The sequence below is a fragment of the Myxine glutinosa genome, chromosome 5, assembly GCF_964187855.1.
Source record: "Myxine glutinosa chromosome 5, kmMyxGlut1.1, whole genome shotgun sequence".
In the NCBI taxonomy this organism is placed as follows: Eukaryota; Metazoa; Chordata; class Myxini; order Myxiniformes; family Myxinidae; genus Myxine; species Myxine glutinosa.
The window spans coordinates 209,987,020-210,005,567 of record NC_136265.1 but is presented as its reverse complement, the minus strand read 5'-3'; the positions used below and the strand labels follow the sequence as shown (position 1 = coordinate 210,005,567).

At 45.0% G+C, this 18,548-nt stretch overlaps 1 protein-coding gene across 1 annotated transcript in view; it reads right to left on the bottom strand.

Annotated features, from left to right (window-relative positions):
* Positions 1 to 3,976: 3,976 nt before the first annotated feature.
* Positions 3,977 to 18,548, bottom strand: part of LOC144892187 (uncharacterized) — a 29,334-nt gene continuing 14,762 nt past the window's right edge. The window contains exons 10-12 of the mRNA XM_078777465.1: positions 18,539 to 18,548; positions 17,987 to 18,423; positions 3,977 to 4,707 (exon numbers count right to left, since the gene is read on the bottom strand). The exon at positions 18,539 to 18,548 is cut by the window's right edge and continues 45 nt beyond it. Of these exons, the coding sequence (XP_078633591.1) occupies positions 4,549 to 4,707; positions 17,987 to 18,423; positions 18,539 to 18,548 (606 nt within the window). The 3' untranslated portion in view covers positions 3,977 to 4,548. The remainder of the gene's footprint in view (positions 4,708 to 17,986; positions 18,424 to 18,538) is intronic.

Here is an 18,548-nt window from a genome sequence, read left to right as displayed (position 1 = left end):
CCTTCTGTGCCTTACGTCCACCAGCAGGCCATTGGCACACAGGAAGTCCGTGCCGAGCAGTGCCATAGGCACGTCGGCAGTGACGAACGACCACCGGAAAACCTGCCCTCTGAACCGCAGAGAAAGGCAGCGTTTTCCGTATGTGCGAATGGACGTACCGTTGGCAGCAAGCAGCGCGGGGCCCCGGCCCGCGGTCTGCTTGTCGGACGTACCGGCGGGAATGACACTCACCTGTGCTCCCGTGTCGCACAGGTAACGGTGCCCAGATAAGTTGTCTGTGATGAAAAGCAGGCTGTTTGAATGGCCGGCGCTCAGTGCCCCTACTGAGGGCCAGCCCGGGCGTTTCCCGACCTGCCGAATGAACACGGCGGGCGACATTGCCGAGCCTCGTGGCCGAACCGGGCGTGGAAAAAACACCAGGTTGGCGGCGGAGGCCGCGGAGGCCGCGGTTTTCTCCGCGGTGGCGGTGGTGGGTGGGGCTTGTTTGCGGCCGCGAGGTGTGCATCAGCATCAGCCACGAGGTGTGGTGCATCAGCATCAGGGTCAGCCTCGGGATTCGCGACGGCCGCGCCAAGACTCGCCTGCGTGTCCAAAGCCGCGAAGAACCTGTCGGCCTCGGCAGTGAGAGCTCGGGGTTCTGTTGTCGCAGAACCGGCCAAGGCGAGGCGTACGCGTGCCGGCAGCTGGCGTCGAAATAACGCCCGGAATAGAGCGTTCGGGGTTTCATCGCCCATCAACGACAGCATATGGTCCATGCGGATCGACGGTCGCGTGTCACCGAGCTCGGGGAGGTCCAGCAGGCGGTCGGCCCGTGCGTCAACCGTGAGGCCGAACGTGGTGAGGAGGAGACGCTTTATCGCCTCGTACCTGCCGTTGGCCGGTGGGTTCCTCAGGACCGACACGACGCGAGCGGCCGTGCCGGGCCCGAGGGAGGCGATCACGTGGGAGTACATGGTCTCGTCCACCGTGATGCCTCGAAGTCGGAACTGGGCTTCCGCCTGCAGGAACCAAACTTCGGCTTGAGCCTCCCAGAACTCGGGAGTTTGATTTGGACCGCGTTGGTTGCCATGGCTGTGGCGTGTTCGGGTGGTCAACGACGGTTGACCAGAACGTCGGAGGGTCACCAATAAAGCGCGGGGCTATGCGCGCTACGTGCTTAGCAAGGAGGAAGCGGACAACGCGGGAGGTTAAATGGGTCTTTATTACAAGAGCTCTACTGTAGCACTCAGGAGCATGGGGGCTGCGAGCCCTGTGTATATCCCAAGGCCACGCCTACCCCTAGGGCGTGGCCAACGCCCACTTGGTGCGCGGAATGAAGTCATCACGCCCGTGAGCGTTCGTGTCCGCCACATTATATTTGTTAACATAGTGAACCTGACTATCTTCATCACTGTCCTGAGTGTCATTTTCGCAAAGGTGTCTATGCAAATGCAAACATTAATTTTTGGATTCCTCATGCTCTGAGTATGTATTCCAGAAATGTATAGTTTTGCTAATCTACCAAAATTTTGAACGAAATTATATTTGTTAACATAGTGAACCTGACTAAAGCTCCGATCCTCTCGCCGCCCACGAGGTCCATGCACCAAGCACCACGCGTCCAACGCAGGCCCGTGAGCTCCACACAATGTCGATCCTCGACTCGAGCACGAAGACAGAACCACGAAGAACGTCAAAGGGGGGAAGAGAGCGCGAGTCCACTGCACGCCAAGTGCCGCTTCGAGCCAAGTTCAAGCCAACGAAGCAACTCTCACAATTCTCTCCCTGTCCGAACTCCACTGCTGGCCAACTCTTCTGCTTTCCAACTCACTCACTCCACTGTGGCTCAAGACTCACTGCCAGAAGCAACTCTATCAAGACTCACTCGGCGCAAGACCCACTGCCAGACTCCACAATCGCGTTCGGCGCTTGCTGATCTCTGCGTGCCAACTCCCTCACTCACGAAAATGCCGCCCCTCATATCACTCCGCGGCGGTGACGTCAGCCTTGGCGCGCCACCCAATCAGTGGCCTCCACCGAATCACAGGCCTGTGGTGTGGTCATAGCAAGTGGCACTCGATCTGGTTAGGCCCGTCGGAGGTGCAATTGGCGGCGGCCATGTGGCGGTGTCCTGGCATGGTTTCCTTCCGAAGTCATGTCAGGGGAGGGCATTATTTAGTGTTGCAATAAGGATCCTAACTAAGTGTCGAAGTGATTGCGGTGCCAAAAGGGACAAAGGCATGGCTGACCAGGTGAGACATACAAGGGCGCTACTCTTTACTCCCTAACTCCACTTAACACACGAACCTCCTGGTAGGTTCACAAGTATACTCCTTACCCGAGAAAACGCCTACACATGAAGAACTTATTACAGGTAGTTTTCCTTACCGCGACACACGAAGCATGTTACCTACTCAGATCTATCTGCTCTACATATCACTACCACATCGCCATAACAATGTTCCAAATTTCACCAACGTCCGTTTCTGCATTCTTGAGTTTTATTTGATGGCAGAGAACTGGTATGGTTCACCAGAGGACCTGGGTTCGATTCCAGGTCTGGGCATGTAATTTCCCCACATATGTCAATTAATTAGTTCTTATCCTGTTCATTTATTTCATTTTAGAACCCTAATTGTTCCCACCATCTTGTGTGTTCGACCAGGGAATGCTATTGGTCCAAGTCAGATCTTCAGTCAGTTTATAACTAACTAGTCATACTAGTTTATAACATATCAGTCAGATAAAATGAAATGATAAGTTTCTTTTGATGTTCAATTTATATATACAAGTTCAAAACACACCTGGTCACAAGTATGCCGCACTGATGGGGTCCTCGGTCGGGGTCCTCAGCGTCGTCCCGTTTCGGCCCTTCAGCCTAGATGCGGTCAGCTAGAGTGGGCCAGCAGGGGCACATACACATTCACATGTAGCAACTACACCTGGATGCGTACATACCCCCAACCCCAGCCCATGCGAACGCAGAGTACAACAACAAAATCGCCTCCACATCCAGAATCCACAGCACCAAACAAACATGGTGGAACACTCAAACACCCACCTTTATACCCTTCACCACTCACCAACAAAACACACCAGATCATTCATACACACACAACACCAACTAACCACTTACCCTTACAACATACACCACTCAACATACAAAAACACACACTCATGCAAAAATTCATTCATGCAAAAACACAAACGCTCACCCACTCACTCACTCACATACACGAAATAAGAAATAATAATAGTAACAAAACAAAAAACCACACACAACCAACCACTTGCCCTGACCAACATGCACATACAAAACCATTCATACAAAACCACACCCACTCATGACCCACTCCTGCATAACACACACACACACACACACACACACACACACACACACACACACACACACACACACACACCATTCACACATCTCCATTTCTATTCCGTAATCTCAACCTACACCGTTCGACGTGCCTCCATAAACTTCCTCCATATCCAAAGCGAGCCTTGGTGTCTTTGTGTTTGATACTTCTCCAACCCCTCCCCCCCCCCCTCTTCCCACACCTCCTCCCCCCAAACCGTCTCCCTCCCACACATCTCCCGATGTCCCTGCTCTCAAATGTTGTGTTTGTGTGCTTCCCTTTCACTCCCCATCTTGTCTACCGCTCCCCTTTTTATATACTGTTTTATTTGCTTGTGTGATAAATGTTAGCTCTTTTACGAGCCTCGATTCTGTATCCCAAAAAAAAAAAATTCTTTCATGAACTGGTTCACCAGTCCTGATTTTTGATCGAAGTTGATTTGGCCTGGAATTTGTCATTTGTTCAGATTGAAATGATTTACTCTGAGAAAGATACCGCACGGTCATTTATGTCTACTGACTGTTGTTAGGAGACGGGATACCCGGCTGAACATCCATCCGAGGGAAGACACACCTTGTGATTCAAGGCTATGTGTGTGAACCACCAGCCTAGCTGTTTGTAATCGTCGGGAATCAAATCCAGCCGAGACAGTTCATCCAGCACACTATGAAGGCATCACAGAAGTTTATTTCAATTAATGAGACTTCATAAAGATATTTCATTAATTTGTGGTTAAGTACTGTCGCGTGACTCCCCAGGTGAACACCACAGGGATCACGGATAGCCAAAGCAAGCTTTTAACTCTGAAGCGTTCAGTTCAATTGCAGACTTCATACACGCGGGGAAAGAAAGGAGAAAGGGGACGAAGAAGAGCTTACCTTCACGGATCCCACTGCAGTCCTCAAACCTGCGGAAAATAAACTCAAAACAAAACCAGATTTAAAATGTTCAAAACACCAACTTTATTAAAATAAAATGCCGGTACAAAATAAAACACGGTCGAACTAAATTCCTAAACGGGATGTGCCCATAACAGACTTACACACAGACGAAGGGAAGAACAAATGAAATAAATATGTGGGTTATTTCATGCACTTAGCTCCGATCACTGGTGGGATCTCGTCAGGCTTTGCAAACCGGTCCAAGGTCCTGGCGACATTGCGCACGCGTTGGCGGGAACCAGGCCTCTTTGCGCCCTTTCGCGCTACAGGGCTCGTACACTCGTCCACGCACGGAGAACTTCAGTTCTCGGGCCGCGGCTCTTCCTGCTCCCTCTGTACGTCTCTGATGGCGTATCTGAACACAGTCGGTCCGATCGCTTCCTGGAGCCCTTCGTCCCCGCACAGCCGTCTTCCATCAAAGTCTGGAACAAAGAGGAGAGAGTCAAGGGGAGAGGAAGGCGTGAGGGGCAAAAGGCACGAGAAGAGAAGGCAAGAGAGAGCATGTCGGTCCGAGATTTCTGTTATTGACCATCTCGTGACGTCATCTGTGCCTCTCCACCCAATCCACATGCAGTCCGCTTCTGACATCATCGGTCGAACCTTGCCAATCAGCGCGCTGCTTCCTCCTCGTCCTTCCTTCACCAATCAGCGACTCCCTTCATACCCGGCCTTCCCGCTGGTCAACTCTCGCCCAATCGCTGTCCTTCTGGGCATGGCTCTCGGCCAGCCTTAGCTATGTGTGCCTGCCAAGTCGGGGTTGTCAGCCCTAGTGCTTGATGCCTGGCTTCCAGTTGGTTTTTATTGTTATTTTGTGGAGTTTAATGGCAATTCTAACTTGTGTCTATGGTGCGATGCCATTAAGAACAAAGGATAAATCACAGAGGTTTGACTAAGAAGGTAGTAGATAACATAATCCCTATAACTAGTGAACATGCCCCATTCCTTGCAATGGGGATGAAGATACACCTTAATCCGACATCCGGGCTAAACAAGGCCTCTACTTATTACTCGGTGGTAGTTCTTCTTCTTCACGACAGTCGGAGCATGTTACCTACACAAATATACCTGGTCTAAAGTATCTCTACCCCACCAACATAACACAGCCCACCTCCCCTCCCCCCCCCCCCGCCACCCCTGAACCGTAGCCCCGCAAGGTTCATTGCAGGCGCTACCATTCCAGTCTTACCACTTACCGATTCACACTTAATTAACCTATGAAATTAATCAGGAGGGCTGTGGGAAGTGAGCCGAAGCTATTACCTATTCTCCTTACTGTTCTACCCCCTTAAGCAACAATGTACATTTCAAATATTTACAAAATTATTGAACTCCTCATTTTATTCAATTAATTGGAGCATCCCTTCATCATTTTTTTATGAATTGTGATAAACTGATCATTTGAACACAAATTGAACAAAATTAATCAAACAAAACACTTCCATTAACTCGACATTCTTTTCACAGCACAAAGTTCACTTGAACATCCTTTTCCTGGATACTCCCTCTTTATTTTTATTTTTATAAGAAAAATAACCTAGTTTTATCATCAGATTTACAATTTTCATATTTGCACTCTCACCAGTGAATACAAATGGCACCGGTATGTAGATGTCGCACGTTATCAAAATGTATGGTGTTGGGATATATATATATCATCCACTGGATCGTAATTTCAACCATGCTTCTCCACTTGTAACCCAAATATTTTTTCTAAGGAGCGAAGTCGTGCGAAGTCGTGCGAAGTCGTGCGAAGTCCTTCCTTGGCACACCTGAGCTCCTCACCACATACAAGGCTTTCATCCGCAGCTCAATGGAATACTGCTCTCCCCTTTGGGCTGGTGCTCCTGCCTCACACCTAGCTCGTCTTCGCGCTGTTGAAACCAAAGCATTCAGAATCATTGGAATCTCCCGCGATGAAGCTAACTCCAAGGGCTTCTCACTCACTCACCGCAGGCAGGTTGGTGGTCTTTCCGTCTTCTACCCACTCCTCTCTGGCCTTGCCCCCCAGCTCTCTCTGGGCTCTGTCCCGCAAATATTCCTACAGGTCGCACAAGATCTGCCTGCAACCCTCTTTTGGTTAAACTGCCAAAATCAAGACTCTCTGCTCACCTTCACTCCTTCCTTCCTCTTTTCTCCCGCCTCTGGAACAAACTCCCTCACTCTCTTCAATCCCACTCCACCCTCCAAGTCTTTAAAACAGCTGTTCACCACCATCTCTTATCTTCCCCCATCCAAAACCTTGATCTTTTCTACCCCCGCTAATTTCACCCCAATTCCCCTTTTTGAAATACCAACTTCTGTCCTGGAAGTCCTTGGTGTCCTTGTGCTTTATACTTCTCCCTCCCCCCCCCCCCCCTTCCCATGCCTCCTCCCCCCGGGCCCTCTCCCTTCCACACATCTCCCTGCTCTCGGATGTTGTGTTTGTGTGCTTCCCCTTTTCTCCCCATCTTGTCTTCCGCTCCCTCTTTTTGTGTATTTTGTTTGTCTGGTCGATTTGTTTGTGAAGTAAATGTTAGCTCTTTCACGAGCCTCGATTCAGTATACAAAAAATATATATATATATTTTCCATTAAATAAATAAAATGAATTTTATGAATCTTCTCATTATTCGAAAGTTTACAAAATGTCCCAAATCTGTATATTATTTTCTACTGTGGTTATATTAAACCATTAATTTACAAAATCCAACTTCCAATAAACTGAAAAATGCTTTGCTGGACCCATGCAAGATTCATCACAAATTTTGCAAACTTCCCAAAGACATATCTTTCATTGCCTTTGAATTTGTGAACACACCCGTTTCGTACTTCCACTCCATGTCAGGAACCATTTAGAAAGGTGAAAATGAATTTCATAATAGACTTACCTCAGCCTCTAAAATGCCCAGCCTCAAAGTATTTCCTGCAATTTTCACGACTTCGAGGTCGAAATAGCAAACCAATCCTTTTTTGGGGCTAAAACTATCCTCAAATTCATTACATTTATACCGTCCTTTCCCAACCTTGTACACCTGGCATCACTATCTCCTTAGATGCCTACTGTTTGCATCCTTGGGAAACGACTACATAATTCATCCCAACCAAAAGGAACTACCTCCAATGTGTACATTTCCATTCTCACTAGAATTTGGCATCTGTATACATTTCTAAGCCTGGTGTTGGGCTAGCGGCTAGGGTGCCAGCCTGGGATCCTGGGTTCGAATCCCGGTCGATCGCTGAATTAACGCCAGAGGGGTTGACTCGGCCTGTCATCCTTCCGAGGTCGGCAAATTGAGTACCAGTTCACTGGTAATTCCCTGTTTGTCATTAAAGGCGGCAAAAAGGGTTGGCGTCAGGAAGGGCATCCGGCCGTAAAACATTGCTTCAAAAAGGGGACCGAAAAACAACAACAACCACGGTGCCCGAAAAAGGCCAACCCCCGCTTTGCGGGGGAAAAATGGCCTCTGAAGGTGGGGTTTTATTTTTATTTTTATACATTTCTAATAATTACTCTCATTTGCTATATGAATGGCTCTTGTGTGGGCTAAATGCAGAGAAGTATTAATTCTGTGTTATCATTTCTTGTGTTATTAATTCAGCAAATCTTTACCCAGAACCCACTCCCCAGTACATATCAAAATATTACCGTTCTCAGGGGAGCATTATCAAATTTCTTTTCACAAGTCATCCGGCTCATCTTAGTGAGCTCTTGGCCATTATCACATCTGTCTTTGTTTACTAAACATACCATCCCACTGTGAGGCAGCTACACCGTCACTTTACATAAACCCATGCTTTATATTCATTTGTTTGCGTCGGAATTCCTTATCATTATCATTATTCTATCAGGGTGGGTGTCATTCAACCGGGAACCATTTATTAGACGTAAGTATGGAATGTCATATGCCAAGTCGCAAGCCCCCCCCCCCCCGCACCACCACCCCCCTCCTCCTATCTGGGGGGAGGGGGTGGTTGTTAAATATGGTGAACTCACATGGCACTCGCAACGGGCCTGTAATTATTAGAAAAGTCAGCTTATTTTACATCCTCTGTTACTGTAATATCATATTTAATGTCTTATTCCATCTCAGGTATTAGCCAAAAGTATGCCCTGTAACTGCATACAAAACACATATTGTTGGTGGGTATTCGATAAAAGTTCATATACCACATTACCCTTTACAACTATTAGTTCAACAGACAAAATTTCCTTTCTCATGAATGCACCTTTGTATATAAAAATAATAATTTTAACCCCATAAGAATGCCTCGTATGCAGAGATATCTGGAACCGTTATCATATTCAATTTATTTTTTCCAATGACTGCACATCCAAACCTAGATATTTTGAGTTTCGTAACTTTTAATACCCCAAATGTTCCATTCTTTCCCTCCCTGATCCTTAGATATAGGGATGGGTTCTTTTTAGGATCATGTTGCATAGAGCATTATTTTCCCAAACAGTGTGAACATTAAACTGCACCATTACCTCTGCCATCCAACAACGAACATTTGGTAATTACTGTTACACCAACACCTAAAATATAATTATCTTTGTACCACCACCAATTCCAAATTTACCAGAATTAATCACCACCAATTCCAAATTTACCAGAATTAATCACCACCAATTCCAAATTTACCAGAATTAATCACCACCAATTCCAAATTTACCAGAATTAATCACCACCAATTCCAAATTTACCAGAATTAATCACCACCAATTCCAAATTTACCAGAATTAATCACCACCAATTCCAAATTTACCAGAATTAATCACCACCAATTCCAAATTTACCAGAATTAATCACCACCAATTCCAAATTTACCAGAATTAATCACCACCAATTCCAAATTTACCAGAATTAATCACCACCAATTCCAAATTTACCAGAATTAATCACCACCAATTCCAAATTTACCAGAATTAATCACCACCAATTCCAAATTTACCAGAATTAATCACCAGCAATTCCAAATTTACCAGAATTAATCACCACCAATTCCAAATTTACCAGAATTAATCACCACCAATTCCAAATTTACCAGAATTAATCACCAGCAATTCCAAATTTACCAGAATTAATCACCACCAATTCCAAATTTACCAGAATTAATCACCAGCAATTCCAAATTTACCAGAATTAATCACCACCAATTCCAAATTTACCAGAATTAATCACCAGCAATTCCAAATTTACCAGAATTAATCACCACCAATTCCAAATTTACCAGAATTAATCACCACCAATTCCAAATTTACCAGAATTAATCACCACCAATTCCAAATTTACCAGAATTAATCACCACCAATTCCAAATTTACCAGAATTAATCACCACCAATTGTAGTGACGTGTAAATACCAATTTTGCCAGAATTGGGACACTACACCCATGGCGCGAACATCGCAATTTCCATCTGTCTACTCCATGTCACAACTCTAACCTCTGATGTCTATCGGTCTCCTTCTACATTGATACTGTCCACCAGATTACACCCAAATTTGTCCATAAACCTCTGAGACACACACAACCTGTCCAAAGTTTCACAGTGAGGTTGGGTGCAGATCAATTCCGAAATAACAAAGAGGGTTTTGTCTGAAATTCGTCTCATGAAAACCCATCCAAGAGTCCAGTGTAACAGACAGACAAACACATAGACACGCAGAAGACCCCAGGGTCCCATCAAACTAGCTTGTCCCCAGATCCACAAAACGAAACATGTAACTTACTCAATGAATGCATTTTTTTTTTTTTTTTTTTTGTATACAGAGTCGAGGCTCGTGAAAGAGCTGACATTTATCAAACAAACAAATCAAACAAACAAGCAAACAAAGTATATAAAAAGGGGAGCGGTCGACAAGATGGGGAGAGAAGGGGAGGAAGCACACAAACACAACATTTGAGAGCAGGGACATCAGGAGATGTGTGGGAGGGAGAGGGCCTGGGGGGAGGCAGGATATGTATAAAACGCAAGGACACCAAGGACTTCCAGGAAAGAAGTCGGCACCTCAAAAAGTGGATTTGGGGTGAAATTAGCGGGGGTAGAAAAGATCAAGGTTTTGGATTGGGGAAGATAAGAGATGGTGGTGATTGCAATTATTGTCATCCCAATTTTCATTCCCTGTGCAAATTAAAGCACTCCGGACAATTTGCAGCCAATGTCAACAACTGAACTTGTTTCACTGAGTCCAGGCAGTTACATACATCCCTGCTTACGTCACACAAGACAACAGGTAATCCGCTATCAACAGACATCACACCACACAGAAACCTTTGGCAATGCAACAACCGAACTCGCAAGACAACAACAACAAAACATCCAAACCACCTCAATGGCTCACCTAGCAGCTCATTGTGTCCCTGTCTATCTCTTCTTGCATCTACACTGTTCACAGCAAGTCCAATTCATCATTTAAGTCACATGTACCCAGAGTATATGTAACAACCAATCAAACCTATTCCAGCGACACATACCGGTTTCCCAAAAACTCACAGAGCAGTCCAAATCCAGACCAGTCATGCATTTACATGTAAATATTAGGTATAGTATCTAAAATTGAACAAATGGTCGACTTGCAGCTCACAGATGAAAAGCTTGTATCTTTAAGATTGATCTAAGCTTCCGACATTTCAAATCGTCACTTGAAACGTCAGCTTATATCAAAAATACTTGCTCATTTCTGGAATCGCACGTTCAACCTTTTGTGTCATGACACAATATCTATTTAAAAGAAATATTTTCCATTTATACATTCATATACATACATCCCATTTATACATGGAGACGGCATGAAGCTGGAAGGTGTGAAAACATCTTGCTACCTCGGAGACATGCTGAATGGAGAAGGTGGATCAGACTCGGCAACGGTTGCTCGAGTGAGATGTGCATGGAAGAAGTTTCGGGAACTGAGTGGCATGCTGATGAGGAGGAGAGCGTCGCTGAAGCTGAAGGGAAAGGTGTATGCTGCATGTGTGAGAAGTGTTATGATTTATGGGAGCGAGACATGGGTAATGAACGTAGAGCAGCAACGAAGGCTGGAAAGGATGGAAATGCGAATGGCTCGATGGATGTGCGGAGTATCGTTGAGAGAGAGGAAGACAAATGATGAATTGCGAAAGATGATGGGAATAGAGCCTGTGATTGATGCTGTGAAGAGGAACAGGTTGAGATGGTTTGGTCATGTGTTGAGGAAGGATGAAAGTGACTGGTTGAGAAGAGTGATGGAAGTTAATGTAGAAGGAAGTAGAGGACGGGGAAGACCGAGAAAGACTTGGCTAAAGATGGTGGAAGAAGAAATGCGGGCAAGGGGGTTAACAAGGAGAGATGCAGAAAATAGGGCAAAATGGAGAAGATTGTCATGGGGACCGCAAGGCTAACCCCCACTCTAGCAGGGAAAATGGCCTTAAAATGCATGTTGTTGTTGTTTGTTGTTGTATACATTCATATAAATGTTAGCGTCAGTCACATCACAATCCGCGTGGATTGTAGCTGTCAGCCCGTCTGCAAACATCAATCACGTCGAATGTATTTCACACATATACATTCTCATTTACCCATGACTTACACACCATTTTCGAAGCACACCATTTTCACCATTACTGTTGAAACCACTCTTCCTATGACAATTCATGACACGCACACAATTACTTCCAACAATGCAACCAATGCCGTGCAAACAATTCCACGAATCACAAATCTATGACCAATAATACACATACCAGAACCAGTAAATCGCATAACCAAAACGCCAACTGTGAACCCAAACAGAATTTGTACATTTCCAGATCAACTCAAATCAAGAAATCAACACAAATCCTTATTACCTTCAATCAACTCAAAATGAAATCAAACAATTCAAAAACAGATCGGATCAGCGATCACAAATCACTTTTCCAATCAGCACATTCCAACACATTCCAAGCAACAATTCATTTAAAGCCACAATTATTTCAACACCAATGTACCAGATAAATCATACCAGATAAATCAACTCAGGAAAAATGCAATTTACCATGCACACAACACGATGTTATGCCCTTTAGCAGTTCACTGACACCAAGTCCAGCTCAATATCGGCAACAAAGCTTAAAAACACAACTGTCACCTTACTGTGACAAATAAGCAACCAACTTACTTCGCACTAAACCAAATAACTTTTCATCACCCCTTCTTCTGCAGCAAGAGTAAGTGAGTGAAACAGTTAAGAGCCACCGCGACAAAATGCGGACACTTGTGTTTAATCCGGTCGAAACCAAATCAGACCAGATCTCGTTTTGACAAAAACACACCTGGGGTATTTCATGCGATGAGCGCCGGCGGATTTTCGTTTTTGACAAAATGACGGAAAAACTTGAACAACGCTACTGCATCAAATTTTGTGTTTTTGGCCTCTGGGATGTTGGATGCTTCCATTGTGATGACTGCAACTTGGTTTCTGGGTCGTACCCATAAACCCAGGACTCATCGCCAGTGATCACTGTGTTGAGGAAGCTGGGATCGCTGTTCACAGTCTCCAGCATGTCCTGTGCGATCTCCAAACGGAGTTGCTTCTGCTCAATCGTTAGCAGCTTTGGTACGAATTTCGCTGAGATTCTCCTGAAGCCCAAATCCTCCTTCATAATGGAATGAACGGTGTTGAATCTTGCGGATCGTTTCCACTTGGGAATCGCCAAGCTTTACACAAAATTTGATGCAGTAGCGTTGTTCAAGTTTTTCCGTCATTTTGTCAAAAACGAAAATCCGACGGCGCTCACTTACATGTCCTCACTCATCGGCGGTCTGCCGTCGAATGACAGCTTCTGCAGGTGGGAAAAAATTCACGCGTGTGCATTAGGATCGCCTACATACGTGCACCAATCAACGCCTCGCTAGCTTCTTTTTTTTTACGCACGAAAAATAAAGGTCGGATACTTTTTGAACACGGTAGTATTTTGCACATTAGCCAATTTTTTTTTTAACAAAAACAAAAGTTAAATTACGCCTGGGATTACGGACAGTAAAATTACAGTTCAGTACTTCGTGTAACCCCCACGAGCATTCAGGAGAGCACGTACACGTTGAGGCATGCTGTTCACGAGATTTGCCAAGGTGTGGACAGGAATCGCTTGCCATGCAGTGACAATAGCCTGCTGCAATTCACGCACAGAGGTCGGCTGCTGGTCCAAGTGGTCGATTTGACACGTTAATTCTGCCCACAAGTTCTCTATCGGATTCATATCCGGGGACATGGCAGGCCACTCCATATGCTCTACACCACGGTCAGCAAGAAAGTGTTGGATCATGCGAGTACGATGAGGCCGTGCATTGTCATCTTGGAAGACAAGGTTTCCTCGAAAGGCTGCACGAGCAAATGGAAGCAATGTTTCTTCCAGAATGGCCCTGTACTTGAACTGGTTAAGGTTTCCATTCAGAACAACCAGGTCAGTTTTGCCCCCTGCATGAAAAGCAGCCCAAACGGTCACCCCACCACCTCCAGTCTGGACTCTTGGCACTATACAATCTTTGTTGTAGGCTTCATGCACTTGTCTGCGCACTCGGACGTGGCCATCTTGACGATAGACCAGAAATCAAGACTTGTCACTGAAGATCACGTAATTCCAGTGTCCTGGCTGCCATTGACGGTGCTCTCTGGCCCACTGCAATCGGCGCTGGCAGTGTTGTCTGATCAGGCGTGGCTTTCTCAGGGGACGCCTGGCACGATAGCCTGCTTGAACCAGTCGTTGATTGACTAGCCTTCTGGATACAGGCACATTTGTCAGTTGCTGCCACTCAGCCCTAAGCCGATTAGCTGACGTGGTACGGCCATTGCGGACTAACTGGTGCAGCTGGCGATCATCCCTCCTTGTGGTTCTGCGGGGACATCCTGGCCTCGGTATTGGAGTAGGGACACGCCTCTGAGCATTTCGTTTCAGGATCTTTGACACCTGACTTTGAGTGATGCCATACTGCCGAGCAATAGCACGCTGTTTCATGCCGTAATTTCGTAAAGCCACCACTCCATGACAAACAGCATCGTCGAGTTGACGGACCATCTCCAGAGGAAGCGGCAATAACTTTTGGAGACGTGCAGCAGTTGTTTGCCACTGATACAGAACGCAACAACCCTTGTATACCCGACTGTGAAGCCAATCATCAAATGCACCTGTCCGTACATTTTGCCACGCCACCTGTGATATAATCCTGTTGTTGACTTCTTGCCTCGACAGACAATCAGTGACATGGTTTTTTTAACAAATAAATCACCAAAGTGTAAAAGAAACTCACCAGATTGATATACTGAGTTAAGAAAGTAAACCCAAGTCAAGAAAAAAAAAAATTCCATATTAAATGCCAAGTCTGTATATATTCATTAAGTTTACATATTTTCAATGGCAAAGTCGAGGCTCAGGTAAATCTACTTGATTTACACAAATTACGTACACAAATTAATTTTCTTCTTCTACAGGGACCGCAAGGCTAACCCCCGCTCTAGCAGGGAAAATGGCCCTTAAAATGCCTGTTGCTTGTTGTTGTATCCACTCAGTTTGGAGAGTAGCTGAAAGGAGGCAAGAGCGGGTGGTGGGTGGAAGGTGCGATGAAGGTAATGATTAGTCCACTGATAGCACAACCAAAATATATTCCAAGTTGCAGCACCACAGGTGCATCGAGACAGAATATAAAACGAAAAAAAAAGAAAGACTAAATAGATATCTGTGATCACAAAGAGATCGCCAAGGGTAAGCCTCTCCTCGACAATTGCCCCCAGCTTACCCGAGGCTCGATCTAATGATGGCATATTTCTCAGACCGTCATATGATGTTGACTGCAACATTTAGGGATAGAGTGCAGATTAATAAAACGCAACATCATGAAAATCAAAGGAAAATTGGTCAAGTTATGATAAAAAAGGTGTCTTTCGTTAATTATGTCAAAATCCGAAAAAGTAGGTCAAGGACACAAATCAAATATCAGGTGCACAACTTCAATGCAGTTACACTAGTACGATGCAAGAACATCTTAAAAGACCCAGCGGTCTTTGAGATTCCGCATTTGGAAAATTGAACGATGACAGAAAATGCTTTATTTTTTTTTCAGACCACCAATTGACCCTGACCTTTAACCTGGAGGGGAATGACAAAAATTAAGCGTAAAGGCTCCTTTGCTCTCGGCTATCTAGAGAGGGCAACATCAATTTTATTGGACAAACCTTAGTCAGGTTATGGTGAAAATGTTAAAATGTCTATAATTAGGTCATGACCTTAAAATTAGGTCAATTTTTTTTTTTTAAACAACCCTGTGTACCTTCTATTTTCATTATTGATGCAAAATTTCATTCTGAAAGTCCCAGCCAGCTCCGAGGTGCAGGAAGAAAAACCAAATTCTAAATGGTGGTTTCGTACTCCTGGGGGTCTCAGAGACTTTGCGGTGCAATAAAAAATTGGGGTGCTAATTGTGAAAACAAACCCTACACCAGTTATAAGCCTTCCTCTATTCTCCAGGCTGAGGCTAAATAGCAAACAAACTGCAAAAGAATCCTTTATTTGAAGGAAAGTTCAAGCAATCACATTATTATCTACATATGCCGAGAGGCGGAATGTGACATTTGACGATAAAGACTCGAAGGGAAGATGTATTATATGAACAGTGTTGTGATTTATATTCTGATGCTGATGCACCATAGCTTGTTACAGAACATCACTACAGTTTATTGGGAAGGGTTATACTGGGTGGTTTGCCATTGCCTTCCCAGCAGTAGTTAGGGTAGAAATTTGTAATTTGTTAATTTAATCCTTGCAGGTAAATTTAATTTTCCTGTTCATTTATTTTGCTAAATTTACTCCAGGGGATTCCCCCATGGAGAACCAGCTGCGGTCGCCACCCCCACTGCTTGTGCCGCAGGACCTCCGCAAACTGGACATGGGACACTTTGCGGACATCCCTCAGCTGAATTCGCCAACCCCACGTGTCTGGTACAACGCAGGTACCATACACGCTCCACAGTACACCGTGCTTCACAAAAAAACTCATTAAACATTTTCTCGCAATTCCTCGCAATTATTTTGATCGTGCCCAAATCTTGTTTAACCCCCAGGGGATCTTTGCCTGGTCGGGGGTTAAGTTAACCATGACCATCACCGCCGCACCTCAGCACAGAGCGCCATTTCCTGTGTGTTTTATATTTAACGGCGATGGCCCCACTTCACACAGGAGCGACAAAGGCTTCATTGGCTTGAGCCGTTACCTCCTGAACCAGAATGGGAGGACGGCAACCTGAACTACAACACAATGACTGGGGTGAAAATTTCAGGTACGAGAGGGTGTAAAAATCCGCAGGACTGACCCCAAACCATTTACCAAACTAAATGTGAGGGTGGTGTTTGTCAGCAAACTTGAAGAGCTGGTGGAAAGAGCACAAGAAAACAGACTCTGGGAAGACGATTCTACCTGCAAGAGATATGACATGTAATACATGTAAGACCTTAAGCTTTTATTTGGGAGGGTGAAGTTGGAGGAGAAGGGGAAATGGTAGGTCAAATTGAGCAGATATTTATCTGAAGGCCACCAGCCTGCATGATGGCAGCCTTCAAATAGCTATCCAGAAGAGAACAGACAGAAAGTAGAAAGGCAGGAAAGCAAGAAGTTTTGATAATTGTAGATTAACGTCAGCTGCATGGAGACAATTCCTGGAGACATCTGGAGAGTAGAGCAAGATTGTTAGATGTTTGGGAAAGCAAAGAGGAGATGACAATCAGGAGATATTTATCTGAAGGCCACCAGCCTGCATCATGGCAGCCTTCAAATAGCTATCCAGAAGAGAACAGACAGAAAGTAGAAAGGCAGGAAAGCAAGAAGTTTTGATAATTGTAGATTAACGTCAGCTGCATGGAGACAATTCCTGGAGACATCTGGAGAGTAGAGCAAGATTGTTAGATGTTTGGGAAAGCAAAGAGGAGATGACAATCAGGAGATATTTATCTGAAGGCCACCAGCCTGCATCATGGCAGCCTTCAAATAGCTATCCGGAAAAGAACAGTCAGGAAACTCAGAAGTTTTGATAATATTGTACCTGCCATATGAAAGCAATTAATTATTGGAACTGCCTTGAAATTAACGAAGGATTGTGAGATTTTCTCCACCTGAAGAGAGAGCCTCACTTGCTGTGGAGTTTTCCATTATGGGGACAGGTATGGGGCCATTAGGAGAAGGAACAAAGTGAGGGTTTGGGTTCAAGTTCGGATTAGGAGCCCAAATGTACCTGATAATTGCACTCCAATCATCATGACTTGTTGTCATGTCGCTGTAGACCAGAATGACTCCAGATGGAACTTTCTCAGCTGAATAACGACTTGTGTAGTTCACTCAAACTTTTGTTCAACCAAAACATTTTCTGTCAACTCGGGAGCTTTTCTCGGGAATCCAACTACCGTTCTACTACCTCAATACCTCAATATTTTAACTACCTCAATATTTCTAAACGTGCCACTTCCGCTTCATTTTACGCAGAGGATTTCTTCTCTTCGGGGCTCTTTTGGTGGTGGTAGAAGGAGTGATCACAACCTTTGTTGGCTTTACAGGTCCATGCAATGTTGAGCCTTCCCCAGGGGAGGTTGTAGAAGGACCCACTGGTTTCTTTACGGGAATACAAAATCTGGGTTTTGATATTTTCTCTGATCCTTTCCCCAAGTTTTCAATGGCCTCTATTGAGATCTCAACTGGTGAAGCGATGTTGTCTTCACTTACATTTCCTGGTATAAATGATGATACCAGATGGTTATCAGGATCAAAACGGTCCTGTCGCATTGGGACTGGTGAAGCGATGTTGTCTCCTCCACTTAAATTCTCTCTGGATAAAACATCAGGGATCAACAGCAGGGAGGTCTCATTCTGTGGAGCTGAGTTCTGCTGTGAATTCACACGAGATTGGGTTGTGTGATGCTGTGGCATTGGGACTGGTGAAGCGATGTTGTCTTCTTCACTTAAATTCTCTGTGGATAAAACATCAGGGATCAACAGCAGGGAGGTCTCATTCTGTGGAGCTGAGTTCTGCTGTGAATTCACATGAGATTGGGTTGTGTGATGCTGTGGCATTTCCATCATTGGCACAGCACGATTCACTTCTGGGATTTCAGAATCCAGTCTTCCGGGGCTTCCAGTTCTCTTTGTCGAGTTACAGCAGCCTGTGAACGAATAAAAAAAAAAAAGAAATATGGAGTTATAATTCCTTAATTTAAATTAATTTTGTTATTTGTGCACTTGAGTGAAATGTGCTCAATCTCAATTCCAGTAACTTACAGCACTTGTT